This window comes from Balaenoptera musculus, chromosome X, assembly GCF_009873245.2.
Source record: "Balaenoptera musculus isolate JJ_BM4_2016_0621 chromosome X, mBalMus1.pri.v3, whole genome shotgun sequence".
Classification (NCBI taxonomy): Eukaryota; Metazoa; Chordata; class Mammalia; order Artiodactyla; family Balaenopteridae; genus Balaenoptera; species Balaenoptera musculus.
This window is the reverse complement of record NC_045806.1, coordinates 90190061-90203711: the sequence shown is the minus strand read 5'-3', so window position 1 is coordinate 90203711 and position 13651 is coordinate 90190061. Positions and strand designations below refer to the sequence as shown.

General features: G+C 34.9%; 1 protein-coding gene across 2 annotated transcripts in view; it reads left to right on the top strand.

The window, feature by feature from the left end:
• The window catches only part of RBM41 (RNA binding motif protein 41), a 59498-nt gene extending 47013 nt beyond the window's left edge, over positions 1-12485 (top strand). For both annotated transcript variants that reach the window (XM_036840992.1, XM_036840993.1), the window contains 2 exons: positions 9191-9338; positions 11286-12485. In XM_036840992.1, coding sequence (XP_036696887.1) covers positions 9191-9338; positions 11286-11452 — 315 coding nt within the window. In that variant the 3' untranslated portion in view covers positions 11453-12485. The remainder of the gene's footprint in view (positions 1-9190; positions 9339-11285) is intronic.
• The last annotated feature ends 1166 nt before the right edge of the window (positions 12486-13651 follow it).

Sequence of the window (13651 nt, the reverse complement as noted above, 5' to 3'; positions counted from 1 at the left end):
GTTACATCAGTAAGGAGGAAAAGTTGATGCCAGGCTATAAAGCAGCAAAGGATAGGCTATCTCTGTTGTTTGGTGGCAGTGCTTCCAGCGTATGAAGCTGAAACCTCTCTTAGTTTATCATTCAGAGAACCCAAGAGCCCTTAAAACATAGCCAAGGGCTCTCTTCCTATTGTGTGGAAGAGTAACCCCAAAGCCTGGGTTACACAGGCCATTTTCCAGGACTGGTTTTTCCACCAGTTTATCCCGGAGGTAGAGAAATATTGCTTGGAGGAGGATGTCCCATTCAACATTCTTTTGCTGCTGAACGGTGCTCCAAGTCAACCCCCATTCATGGACGACTTTCATCCCAACATCAAAGTACAGTAGTGCATATGCCACTGAATACTATATCGCTCATCCAACCTATGAACCAGAGAGTTATAGCAACCTACAAGAAATATTATTTACATCACACTTTTCGTCAGGCAGTAAAGGTGAGTGACGAATCAGGAACAACTTGGCGACAATTTTGGAAGGACTATGACATCTACAAGGCCATAAAAAACATTGACTTTGCTTGGCGTGAGGTTATGGCTGTCACCATGAATGGGGTTTGGAAGAACCTTGGCCCACAGTTTGTTCACGATTTTCGTGGATTTGAGAAGGTGGATGAGGAGTCCAAAGAGGTCTTCAGCAATGTAGTGACCCTCAACGAGCAGCTGGAGCTAGATCTGCAAGAGGACGACTTCATTGAACTCCTTGCTGTGCAGCACGAGGAGCTTACTAATGAGGACCTGATGGAATTGGAGGCCCAGAGAAAGGATGAAGAAAGACAAGAGGAAGAAGTAACTGAAGAACTGAAGAGATTCACGATGCAGGAAATGGCAAGGGGATTTTCTTTATTTAAGTAGGCACTGTTAGTTTTTGAGGCACAGGACCCAAACGTAGAAAGGTACACAAAGGTTGCAGCAGCCGTTCAGAATGCAATCCAGGCTACCATGTCATCTATGATGAGAAAAAAAGAGCTACTACCCAGACATCACTAGATCATTTTTTTTAAGAGGGTAGATAGAACTGAATCCAGCAAGGAACCAGAACCTGTGCCATCAACGTCAGGCATGAGTGAAATTGCAGCTTGCCCTGCATCGCCTATTGCTGATGATCCTTCAGCTCTACCACCTCCCACTTCCTCTCCTTCCTCCAGTCAGTAACTCTTCTTGCCTGTTCACTTGATGCCAGCCCCTGTATGCCAGCTGTTGTACTGTACTACTGTACTTTTCAAGGTACTGTACTGTAAGGTATAAAATGTTTTCTTTATTTTTTTGTTTTTGATGTATTATTTGTGTGAAAAGTATTATAAACCTATTACAGTACAGTACTAAATAGCCGATTGTGTTAGTTGGGTACCTAGGCTAACTTTGTTGGACTTATGAACAAATTGGACTTAGAACACACTCTTGGAACGGAACTCGTTCATATGTAGGGGACTTACTGTATATAATTTTTCAGATTATCTTCCATTATAGTTTATTACAAGATATTGAATATAGTTCCCTGTGCTATACAGTAGGATCTTGTTGTTTATCTATTTTATATATAGTAGTTTCTATCTGCTAATCCCAAACTCCTAGTTTATCCCTCCTCCCTGCCTTTCCTCATTGGTAACCATAACTTTGTTTTCTATGTCTGTGAGTCTATTTCTGTTCTGTAAATAAGTTCATTTTTATCATATTTTAGATTCCACATATAAGTGATATATGATATTTGTCTTTGTCTGACATTCTTCACTTAGTATAACAATCTCTAGGTCCATCCATGTTGCAGCAAATGGCATTATTTCATTCTATTTTGTGGCTAGGTAGTATTCCATTGTATATATATACTACATCTTCTTTTTCCATTAATCTGTTGACGGATATTTAGGTTGCTTCCATGTCTTGGCTATTGTAAATAGTGCTGCTATGAACACTGAGGTGCATGTATCTTTTTGAATTAGAGTTTTCTCCAGATATATGCCCTGGAATGGGATTGCTGGATCATATGGCAACTCTATTTTTAGTTTTTTAAGGAACCTCCGTACTGTTCTCCATAGTGGTTACACCAATTTACATTCCCACCAACAGAGTAAGAGGGTTTCCTTTTCTCCACACCCTCTCCAGCATTTATTATTTGTAGACTTTTTGATGATGGCCATCCCGACTGGTGTGAAGTGATACATCATTTTAGTTTTGATTTGCGTTTCTCCAGTAATTAGCGATGTTGAGCATCTTTTCATGTGCTTATTGGCCATCTGTATGTCTTCTTTGGTGAAATGTCTATTTAGGTCTTCTGCCTATTTTTGATTAGGTTGTTTGTTTTTTTGTTGCTGAGTTTTTTGAGCTGTTTGTATATTTTGAAAAGTAAGCCCTTGTCAGTCGCATCATTTGCAAATATTTTCTCCCAGTACGTAGGTTGTCTTTTAGTTTTGTTCATGGTTTCCTTTGCTGTGTGAAAGCTGATAAGTTTGATTAGGTCCCATTTGTTTATTTTTGCTTTTATTTCTATTGCCTTGGGAGACTGACCTAAGAAAACATTGGTACAATTTATGTCAGAGAATGTTTTGCCTGTGTTCTCTTTTAGGTGTTTTATGGTATCCTGTCTTACATGTAAGTCTTTAAGCCATTTTGAGTTTATTTTTGTGTATGGCATGAGGCAGTGTTCTAACTTTATTGATTTACATGCAGCTGTCCAGCTTTCCCAACACCACTTGCTGAAGAGACTGTCTTTTCTCCATGGTATATTCTTGCCTCCTTTGTCAAAGATTAATTGACTGTAGATGTGTGGGTTTATTTCTGGGCTCTCTGTTCTGTTACATTGATCTATATGTCTGTTTTTGTGCCAGTACCACGCAGTTTTGATTACTGTAGCTTTGTAATTGTCTGAAGTCTGGGAGGGTTATGCCTCCTGCTTTGTTCTTTTTCCTCAGGATTGCTTTGTCAATTCTGGGTCTTTTATGGTTCCTTTAAATTTTAGAATTATTTGTTCTAGTCTGTGGAAAATGACATGGGTAATTTGATAGGGATCACATTAAATCTGTAGATTGCTTGGGGTAGTATGGCCATTTTAACAATATTAATTCTTCCAATCCAAGAGCGTGGTATATCTTTCCATTTCTTGAAATCATCTTCTGTTTCCTTTATCAGCATTTTATAGTTCTCAGCATATAAGTCTTTCACCTCCTTGGTCAGGTTTATTCCTAAGTATTTGATTTTTTGATGGAATTTTTATTTATTTTTATTTTTTTTAATTTATTTTTTATTGAAGTAAAGTTGAGTTACAATGTTGTGTTAAATACTGCTGTACAGCAAAGTGACTCATATATATATATATATATATACATTCTTTTTCATACTCTTTTCCATTATGGTTTATCATAGGATATCAAATATAGTGGGATAGGATATTTGCTATACAGTAGGACCTTGTTGTTTATCCATAGCTTTATTCTTTTTTTTTTTTTTTTTTAGAAAGGAACCGTTTATTAACTAACTTACATGTAATTCTACTAACTTTCTATGTCTCATGGTCATGACCATTGTCAGGATGTTGTTAAGGATACTGTGTCCCCTTTATGAGATCCATCAGAAGAAACTGCTGACTCGTCTTTTTTTTTTTTTTTCTTTAAAACATCTTTATTGGAGTATAATTGCTTTACAGTGTTGTGTTAGTTTCTGCTGTATAACAGAGTGAATCAGCTGTATGTATACATATATCCCCATATCCCCTCCCTCTTGCATCTCTCTCCCACCCTCCCTATCCCACCCCTCTAGGTGGTGACAAAGCACCGAGCTGATCTCCCTGTGCTATGCAGCTGCTTCTGACTAGCTATCTATTTTAAATTTGGTAGTGTATATATGTCAATGCCACTCTCTCACTTCATCCCAGCTTACCCTTCCCCCTCCCCATGTCCTCAAGTCCATTCTCTACATCTGCATCTTTATTCCTGTCCTGGCCCTAGATTCATCAGAACCTTTTTTTTTTAGATTCCATATATATGTGTTACATATGGTATTTGTTTTTCTCTTTCTGACTTACTTCACTCTGTATGACAGACTCTAGGTCCATCCACCTCACTACAAATAGCTCAATTTCGTTTCTTTTTATGGCTAATATTCCATTGTATATATGTGCCACATCTTCTTTATCCATTCATCTGTTGATGGACACTTAGGTTGCTTCCATGTCCTGGCTATTGTAAATAGTGCTGCAATGAACATTGTGGTACATGTCTCTTTTTGAATTATGGTTTTCTCAGGGTATATGCTCAGTAGTGGGATTGCTGGGTCATACAGCAGTTCTGTTTTTAGTTTTTTAAGGAACCTCCATACTGTTATCCCTAGTGGCTGTATCAATTTACATTCCCACCAACAGTGCAAGAGGGTTCCCTTTTCTCCACACCCTCTCCAGCATTTATTGTTTGTAGATTTTTTGATGATGGCCATTCTGACTGGTGTGAGGTGATACGTCATTGTAGTTTTGATTTGCATTTCTCTAATGATTAGTGATGTTGATGATGTAATTTTTAAAGGGATTTTTTTTAAACTTTCCCTTTCTGATATTTCATTGTTAGTGTAAAGAAATTCAACAGATTTCTGTATGTTAATCTTGTATCCTGCTACCTTGCTGAATTTGCTTATCAGTTCTAGTAGTTTTTGTATGGAGTCTTTAGGGTTTTCTATATATAGTATAATGTCATCTGCATATAATGAGAATTTTACCTCTTCCCTTCCAATTTGGATACCTTTTATTTCTTTTTACTATCTGATTTCTGTGGCTAGGACTTCCAGTCCTATGTTGAATAGAAGTGGTGAAAGTGGGCATCATTGTCTTGTTCCAGATTTTAGTAGGAAGGCTTTTTCCCTTTTCACTGTTATGTATTATGTTGACTGTGGGTTTGTCATAAACAGCTTCTCTTATGTTGAGATATGTTCGCTCTGTACCCACTTTGATAAGAGTTTTTATCATGAATGGATGTTGAATTTTATCAAATGCTTTTTCTGCATCTGTTGAGATGATCGTGTGTTTTTTGTCTTTTCTTTTGTTGATGTGGTGTATCACATTGGTTGATTTGCGTTTGTTGAACCATCCTTGTGACCCTGAGATGAATCCAACTTGATCATGGTGTATGATCTTTTTTATGTGTTGTTGAATTTGGTTTGCTAATACTTTGTTGAGAATTTTTTGCATCTATGTTCATCAAAGATAGTGGCCTGTAATTTTCTTTTATGGTAGTGTCTTTGTCTGGATTTGGTATCAGGATGATGGTGGCTTCATAGAATGACTTTGGTAGTGTTCCCTACTCTTCAGTCTTTTGGAAGAGTTTGAGAAGGATTGATATAAGTTCTTCTTTGTATGTTTGGTAGAATTCCCCAGTGAAGACATCCAGTCCTGGACTTTTGTTTGCAGGGAGTTTTTTTAAATTACAGATTCTATTTCACTTCTAGTGATTGGTCTGTTCAAATTATCTATTTATTTTTGATTCAGTTTTGGTGGACTGTATGTTTCTAGAAACTTGTCAGTTTCTTCTAGGTTGTCCAATCTGTTGGCATATAATTGTTTATAGTATTCTCTTATGTTTTTTTTGTATTTCTGCAGTATCAGTTGTGATTTCTCCTCATTTATTTGGGTTCTCTCTCTTTTTTCGTTGAGCCTGACCAGAGGTTTGTCAATTTTGTTTACATTTTCGAAAAAACAGCTCTTGGCTTATTGATTTTTTCTATTGTTTTTTGATATCTATTTTATTTATTTCCTCCCTGATCTTTGTTATTTCCTTCCTTCTGCTGACTTTAGGTTTTGTTTGTTCTTCTTTTTCTAATTCTTTTAGGTGGTAGGTTAGGTTGTTTATTTGAGATTTTTCTTGTTTTTGAGGAAGGCCTTTATCACTATGAAGTTCCCTCTTTGGACTGCTTTTGCTGCATTCCATAGATTTTGTATGGTTGTGTTTTCATTGTCATTTGTCTCAAGGTATTTTTTAATTTCCTCTTCGATTTCATTGTTTTTGACCCATTGCTTTTTTAGTAGCATGTTGTTTCATCTCCATGTAATCATTTTTTTTCTCGTTTCTCTTTCTGTGGTTGATTTCTAGTTTCATGCTGTTGTGGTCAGAAAAGATGCTTGAAATAATCCCTGGCCTCTTAAATTTGTTGAGGCTTGTTTTGTGTCCTAGTATGTGGTCTGTCCTAGAGAATGTTCCAGTGTGCACTTGAAAAGAATGTGTATTCTGGTTGTTGTTGTTGTTTTGCTTGATTTGGTGTTTTTTGGTTTTGTTTTTGTTTGGATGTAATGTCTTGAAAATATCAATTAAGTCTGTCTGTTCTATTGTGTCATTTTGTTGCCTTATTGATTTTCTGTCTGGAATATCTGCCCATTGATGTCTTTTGAGATGATCTGTGATTTTTATCCTTCATTCTGTTAATATGTTTTATCTTATTGACTGATTTTCATATGTTGAACCATCCTTGCATCACAGGGATAAATCCCATTTGGTCATGATGTATGATCCTTTAAATGTGCTTTTTAATTCAGTTTACTAGTTTTCTGTTAAGGATTTTTGCATCTGTATTCATCAGGGATATTGGCCTGTAGTTTTCTTTTCTTGTAATGTCTTTTTCTGCTTTTGGTCAGGGTAATGCTGGCCTCATAAAACTAGTTTGGGAGTGTTCTCTCCTCTTCAGTTTTTTGGAAGTGTTTGAGGAGGATTGGTATTAATTCTTCTTTAAATGTTAGGTAGAATTCACCTGTGAAGCCATCTGGTCCTGGGCTTTTCTTTGTTGATTACTGATTCAATTTTATTGCTAGTTATATATCTATTCAGATTTTCTATTTCTTCATGATTTTGTCTTGGTAGGTTTTATGTTTCTAGGAATTTATCCTTTTTTCTAGGTTATCCAATTTGTTGGCATGTAATTATCAGAGTAGTCTCTCATAATCCTTTTTTATTTCTGTGGCATCCATTGTAATGACTCCTCTTTCACGGCTAATTTTATTTGAGTCTTCTCTTTTTTCTTAGCCTAACTAAAGTTAGTCAATTTTGTTGATCTTTTTAAAAAACAGCTCTTAGTTTGGTTGATTTTTTTCTATGATTTTTCTAATCTCTATTTCATTTATTTCTGTTCTAATCTTTATTATTTCCCTCTGATAACTTTGAGCTTAGTTTGTTCTTTTTTTTCTAGTTCCTTGAAGTATAGAGTTAAGTTGTTTGAGAGCTTTCTCCTCTTTTAATTTAGGCATTTAATGCTATAAAATTCCCTCTTAGTATTGATCTTGCTGCATCCAATAAATTTTGGTATATTGTGGTTTCATATTCATTTGTCTCAAGGTATTTTCTAATTTCCCTTTTGATTTCTTCTTTGACCCATTAGTTGTTCTAGAGTATGTTGTTTAGTTTCCACTAATTTGTGAATTTTCTAGTTTTTCTTCTGCTATTGAAAGTGAGGTATTGAAATCTCCTAGTAATATTGTGTTGCTTTCTGTTTCTTCCTTCAGTTTTTTCAATGTTTGCTTCATATATTTAGGTGCTCTGATGTTGGGTGTATATATATTTATAATAGTTATATCTTCCTGGTGAATTGACCTTTTTATCATTATATAATATCCTTTTTTGTTTCCTTTGAAAGTTTTTGACTTAAAGTCTAGTTTATCTTATATAAGCATGGCCAACCCTGCTCTTTTTTGGTTACAATTTGCATGGAATTTATTTTTTTATCCTTTCATTTTCAGCCTATGTATGGCCTTAAATCTAAAGTGAGTTTCTTGCAGACAGCACATAGTCAGATCTTGGTTTTTATTTGTTCAGCCACTCTACGTCTTTAATTAGGGAGTTTAATCCATTTATAGGTAAAGTAATTATTGATAGGGAGGACTTACTATTGCCATTTATTAGTTGTTTTCTGTATTGTAGCTCTTTTGTTGCTCCTTTTCTTTCTTGAGGTCCTCCTTTGTATTTCAATGAATTTTTGGTAGTGAAGTGCTTTTTTCCTTTCTCATTTTCTTTTGTGTATCCTCTATAGGTATTTTCTTCATAATTACAATGGAACTTACTCAAAACATCTTATAACAATCTATTTTAAGCTGATAAGAACTAAGTTCAATCACACTTAAGAGCTCTTTTTTGTTTTCTTGAATATTTCTTTTTTTTATAGCATCCCATTCGTAATAGATGGAATATTTTCTCTTATTTCTCTGAGGGTATTAGTGATGGCTTTTTGAAGGTTTTTTTTTTGGTCCTTGCATAGTTTCTGTTTTCTCCCATTTGCTTTCATTTCTTTGTTTGTTCTGTTCTCTTTCACATTAGAGGCTTTTCTCAGATGCCTGATAATCTGTGCTCATATTTATGAGTAGGGGCCAAAAACAGATTGGAAGCTCTGAGCAAATGAGTGATCCTTATTGACTTTGAGCTTCACTTAAAGTCATCTGGCTCGTCCATTTCTTGGAGAAATTCCCCATCCCAAATCAGCATTTTTAGATCTTTCCTCTTGGGGTAATCAGATTCCCCAGAGAAGACTTCAAAACTCTTGCATGGGAGGGTACCACCAGCATTGTGGGAGCCAAATGGGAGGAAGTGTTTGGGGTATCCTCATCATTCAGAATGCATTAATTCTCTTAATCTCCTAGTTTTTAGGAACAGTATTCACATCCTCAACTGTATCTAGTACTCCCTGTGTTCAAAGAATGAACCTCCAGTATTCACCAAGATTGGGAGTGGTCTTTACCCAGTAGCATATTATAGGGGAGGTGTTTAAAGATCTAACCTATTTTTAAAGAGTTTTCAACCTACCCACCTTATCTTAACCCCAGCTCTTTACATCCATTTCCAGAGACACCTGAATATATCAGTTCCTAAACTGTTTGAGGATTCTTAGGTGTAGATTGGGTTAGTTCCTGGCTTTCCCCACTGCTGGTTTAAGATTCAGCTTTCTTGAGTACACTCATTCAGTTATTTTCCAGCTTCCAGAATATTGCTATTGCCTCCTTTCCTTGTTCTTCTTTACCTTGTCAGTTTATATTAAAAAAAAAGTCTCTATAGTTTTTGGAGAGTTTTCTGGAGGGATTGAAATTAGATGCATGTGTTCAATCCACCATCTTTATCTGAAACTAACTAATTCCTACTACAATTAAATAGTTGCCTTACCTCCCTAATGTGATATTTCTGGTGATTCTTGGTTTATATTAGGTGTTATACCTGAAGAACCTTAGCCCTCGGGTGACCGAAGGAGATCTTGTCTCATTATTCGCTCGGTTCCAGGAGAAGAAAGGACCTCCAATTCAATTCCGAATGATGACTGGACGAATGAGGGGGCAGGCTTTTATCACTTTTCCCAGTAAGTAGCTTCAGCTGGATAATTACTCAGTTGTAGCATAAGTTCATTAGTGACTACTTATCCCCTCGTTTAGATATAGCGCTTTGATTTCTCTACAGCACATGAGAAGCATGTGCTTGGACAAGCACATGGGAGGAAGGGAAGAGAACTAAGGAAAACATGTTTTTAATTTTTCTCTACTTTCTCTTCTGTGCTTCCTCTCCTCCTTTGACAGTGCATGACCACTTTACACCTTTGTCCTGACTGTTCCTCAGTCTTGGCGCTTCCTACTCACGCCATCAAAATTTACTTTCCCTTTGCTGAAAATAGTATTTCTAGTCCAAGTTATAATTATGTTAATTATTAATATATTGGTATTCTGATCAGAACACTCGTACTTGCATTATGCCCTATTAGGACTAAGAGACTGCAAGATATTATGCTATTATGCTATATTATGCTAATTCATTAGTAATTCATAATTAGCTAGTAGGTGATATATTCTTTTAACTATTGTTTGCATCTTAATACATGATTTCAGTATCCTAAACCAAAGGGAGGAATAATACAGGCATATCTCAGAGATATTACGGATTCAGTTCCAGACCACTGCAAGAAAGTGAATATCCCAATGAAGCAAGTCACATGAAGTTTTTGGTTTCCTAGCACATGTAAAAGTTATGTTTGTACTATACTGTAGTCTATTAAGTGTGCAGTAGCATTTTGTCTAAAAAAACAATGTACATACCTTAATTTAAAAATACTTTCTTGGTAAAAAATGCTAGCCGTCATCTGACAGTGCAGGGTTGCTAGAAACCTTAAATTTGAGGGAAAAAACTGCAATATCTGCAAAGCATAATAAAGCAAAGTACAGTTAAACAAGTTATACCTGTATAGGAATTTCAGTTTCTATGACAGACCAGACTTTCTTTTTATGGTGGGGGCTGGGTAGGAGCTGTGCCTTTTATTATCCCTAAAGTATCATCATTTATATACAGCCTAGTAATCTATTTAAAGGGAAGTGCTTTTACACATGAGCAGTGCCAAACTCCCCTGCATTCTTTTCATACAGCATTGTACCATCTTTCCTATCTCATTAAAGGTTTGTGGATCCTCAACACTAGTGATTTTTAGTCTTTTCAAGTGTGAGAACCCTTTTTAAACTTATAAAATTACTTCATGCACCCCCACCTAATATGATCCATTAATTGAAAAGATATGTAATAAAAAGGCTCTATACACTAAGTACTTCTAAATAAATCGCCGTTTTAGTAATTATACATGCATTTGAAAATTTGTAGTGCATACATATATGAGACATAAATTGGTTCAATCTAAAAACATTGCTTGTCCACTTACGATTTCACAGACTCTAGGCAGTAATTCCATTCCTTCCTAATTTCCCACATCCAGGCTCTGAGACCCATAAATCAAATCCTCCTGCTATATGCTATATACTCTTACACCTCAAGCTTCCATATGCCTGCAAGCATTCTTAAACTTACTTATCCTAATGAGGGCTCCTACAACCACTCTCTGATCAAAAGGAAAAAGTAGCAAAATGTCCTCAATACCATGATAACTTCTTTTATTTGTCTTCCCCATTTTGAAAATGATTTCATTCTTACAGTACTTATAATCTGTTATCTAAGATAGAGGTTTGTGTATTATTAGTTATAGCTTAACCCTCTTAAGCACACTGTCTGTATCCTTGTTTCTTTACCTGTATCATTGAATTAGGAGAAAGTTCTCAAATATCCATTTTAAGATTTTATTGTTGTTATTCTTAGCCATTAGTTTAATCTTGCTGAGTTATTACAAATTTGAGATTGTAGAAAACACAATAAAATCAAATAATTACGTGGCCTTATAGCCTACACTGAACTCCAAGGCAAAACAACATAAACTAGACTTGGAATAAAATCGATTAAGCCACATATAAACTGATGTTTTTTCTTTCTCTTTTAGATACAGAAATAGCATGGCAAGCATTGCGTCTAGTAAATGGATATAAACTACGTGGGAAAATATTGGTGATAGAATTTGGAAAGAACAAAAAGCAGCAGTCAGATCTCCAGACTGCTTCTCTAATATCATCTACTACAGATAATACTACAGAAATCAGTGGCAGCTAGAAGACATAAAGATTGAGTCCCAGGAGGTCTTTCTTGCATCAGAATCTAGGATCTAGGATTTGTATATAGATAGCAATTTATTTGGAATTGAAGAAGAGAAGCTAACTGAGGGAGAGAAAACTGAATTAAAATCCCTTTCAGCTTTTGGAAAGAATTGGTAGAAAACATTTTCTATAATCAAACACTCTCTAGAATAGACAATATAATGAGTATGGAGGGTAAGGAATAAAGAGTATCATTTTCTCAGGATAAATTACAGTGGATTACTTCCAAGGGTTTTTTTTTAATCATTATAATTTATATGAGGTCTTAAATATTTGTCACTGCCTCCTATATATACAAAACTAAAAAACTAATTAAGTGTTGAAATATTTATCTCGAGCCCATTTGTCCCTAATTTTATTTTCCTAGTAAATAAATGACCAAGACTCCAGGCCTAAACATCAGCAAATGCTCTTGAATGAGACCTATCAGCAGTAACAGTAGGTAGTTTTCATAAGTTAGTAGACATATTTAATGGACATTTCCCTATAAGTTATCACTGTCTTCAAATAGCTTTATATTTTTTCTAATGAAAGAATTTAGATCAAAACATTAATGTTCTCATAGTCATTTAAGCTAGCTACCATTGAGTAATGATTGAATTCAAAGCAATAAACATTGAATCATTGTCTATTACATGTTAGGGATTAGATATATTAATTTTAGAAGAGGAACATACTAGCAAAGAATACTAAAGAGGGGTAGAAAGAAAGAGCTCTCTAGAAGAGAGGCAGCCTACCCCAAATCCCCCAGTTGTTTGTTTGTAGTTGCTGGAGAATAGAAAGATGATATGATATAGAGGAAGTAGTACAAACTTTGGAGTCAGACCTGTTTGAACTTCACAGCCATACTTACCACTCTGTGACCTTGGCAAGTCACTTAATCTGAGCCTCAGTTTTCTCATCTATAAAAATGAGGATAATAATACTACTTACCTCATTGGGTTGTGATGTTTAATGGGATAATTGTATCCAGGTTGAAGATCAGAAAGGAAAAAGAATGGAAATTCATTAAGCACTCCAACATACTTGTAATGGGAATATCAGAGAAAGAAAGGAGCAGAAAAATTATTCCAATAAATAATGGCTGTAAACATCCCAAATTTGATGAGAAACATTATCTACACATCTGAGGAATCTCAATGAACCCCAGTTAGGATAAACAAGAAGAAATCAACAAACATACCATAATAATGCTAAAACCCAAAGACAAAGAGAAACTTTTGAAAGCAACATGAGACAACTGAAGCCACTTACAAGGGAATCTCAATAAGAGTAATAGATGACTTCTCATCAGAAACAATGGAGGTGGCAGTGGGAAAACATATTCAAAGTGCTGAAAGAAAAAAACTGTCAATATAGAATCCTGTATTCAATAAAGCTGTTTTTCAAAAATGAAGACGAAATAAAGACATTCTCACATAGTCAAAAACTGGGAGACTATGTTGCTGTCAGACCTGACTTACAGGAGATATTAAAGGAAGTTCTTCAGGTGGAAAGCAAGTGACCTCAGACAGTAATTTGAATCTACACATCTAAAAAATTATCATGGGTAAAGGTAATTATGTAATTATAAAAGACAGTCAAAATACATTTTTCCTTTCTTAATTGATTTAAAAAGCTATTTTATAAGACAATATGTATATAGTTGCATTGTTGGATCTATAACATATAAAACTGTAATATATTTACCAATAACAAGACAAAGGAAGTGGGTGGAAACAAAGCTGTATTGGATTAAAGAAATGACTCTAAAATGGTAACTCAAATCCACAGGAATGAATGAAGAAAATAAGAAATGGGAAATAAGGTTAATATAAAAAAGTTGTAAATATATACTTGCTCTTTCTTCTCTCAGCTTCTTTAAAAGACATAAAATTATATTAAGTAATGATTATAATGATATATTGTTGGGTTTGTAATGTAGAAATAATAATGATAATAACAATAATACCACAGAAAGTGAGAAAAGGAATAGGTTTATATAGGAATAAGGTTTTTATATCTCATTGGAATTTAGTTAGTATATAGCTGAAGCCAATTAAGTTAAGATGTATATGGTAAACCCTAGAGCAACCACTAAAGAAATAACTAAAAATATATAGTGAAAATATTAAAGACATTTAAATGTTTTATTAGAAAATGTTCAATGCAAAAG